General features: G+C 50.1%; 1 protein-coding gene across 1 annotated transcript; it reads right to left on the bottom strand.

Annotated features, from left to right (window-relative positions):
• LOC106512751 (myosin heavy chain, cardiac muscle isoform) lies at positions 1-276 on the bottom strand (the record flags this gene model as incomplete). Its single annotated transcript, XM_014001298.1, is given in 2 exon segments — positions 1-70; positions 149-276. Coding segments are annotated over 2 exon segments (127 nt in total), but the record flags the coding sequence as incomplete, so codon positions are not given.
• Positions 277-501: the final 225 nt, after the last annotated feature.

Genomic DNA, 501 nt, shown 5'->3' with positions numbered 1-501 from the left:
CCAGCTGCTCCTTCAGCAGCTGGCAGTCCTGCTGAGCTGAGCTCAGGCTGCTGCTCATCACCTGCTTGCCCTGCAGCACCACAGACAGGTGAAATCCTGCACACCGGCTGATCTCAGGCACGTTCGCTTCTTCATCTGAAACACTAACCTTCACCTCCTCGTCCAGATGTTTCCTCAGCTCCTCCAGCTGCGACTGCAGGAGCATCTTGGAGCGGGTCAGCTGGCTCGCTCGGCTCTCTGCCTCCTCCTTTTGTCGACTTACGTCAGCGTTATCCGCTGAGAAATGACAGAGGAACTCTGAATAACGGCTCACACCCAGCAGGATGAGGTCAAACTGACAGTGTGATCATTTAGTTACAAACTGTGAGCAGAGCAGTGAAGTGTCAGATTTCATACAAACATCTGAGAATACTATCATCCCAGTAAATTTATATTATCCCTGAGTGACTTCCCTTCAATCACTCATCACTGGAAGCAACGAATGTCATTGATTCTTAACTT

The sequence above is a fragment of the Austrofundulus limnaeus genome, unplaced genomic scaffold (genome assembly GCF_001266775.1).
Source record: "Austrofundulus limnaeus strain Quisiro unplaced genomic scaffold, Austrofundulus_limnaeus-1.0 Scaffold11944, whole genome shotgun sequence".
Lineage (NCBI taxonomy): Eukaryota > Metazoa > Chordata > Actinopteri > Cyprinodontiformes > Rivulidae > Austrofundulus > Austrofundulus limnaeus.
This window is presented reverse-complemented; position numbering and strand designations above follow the sequence as displayed.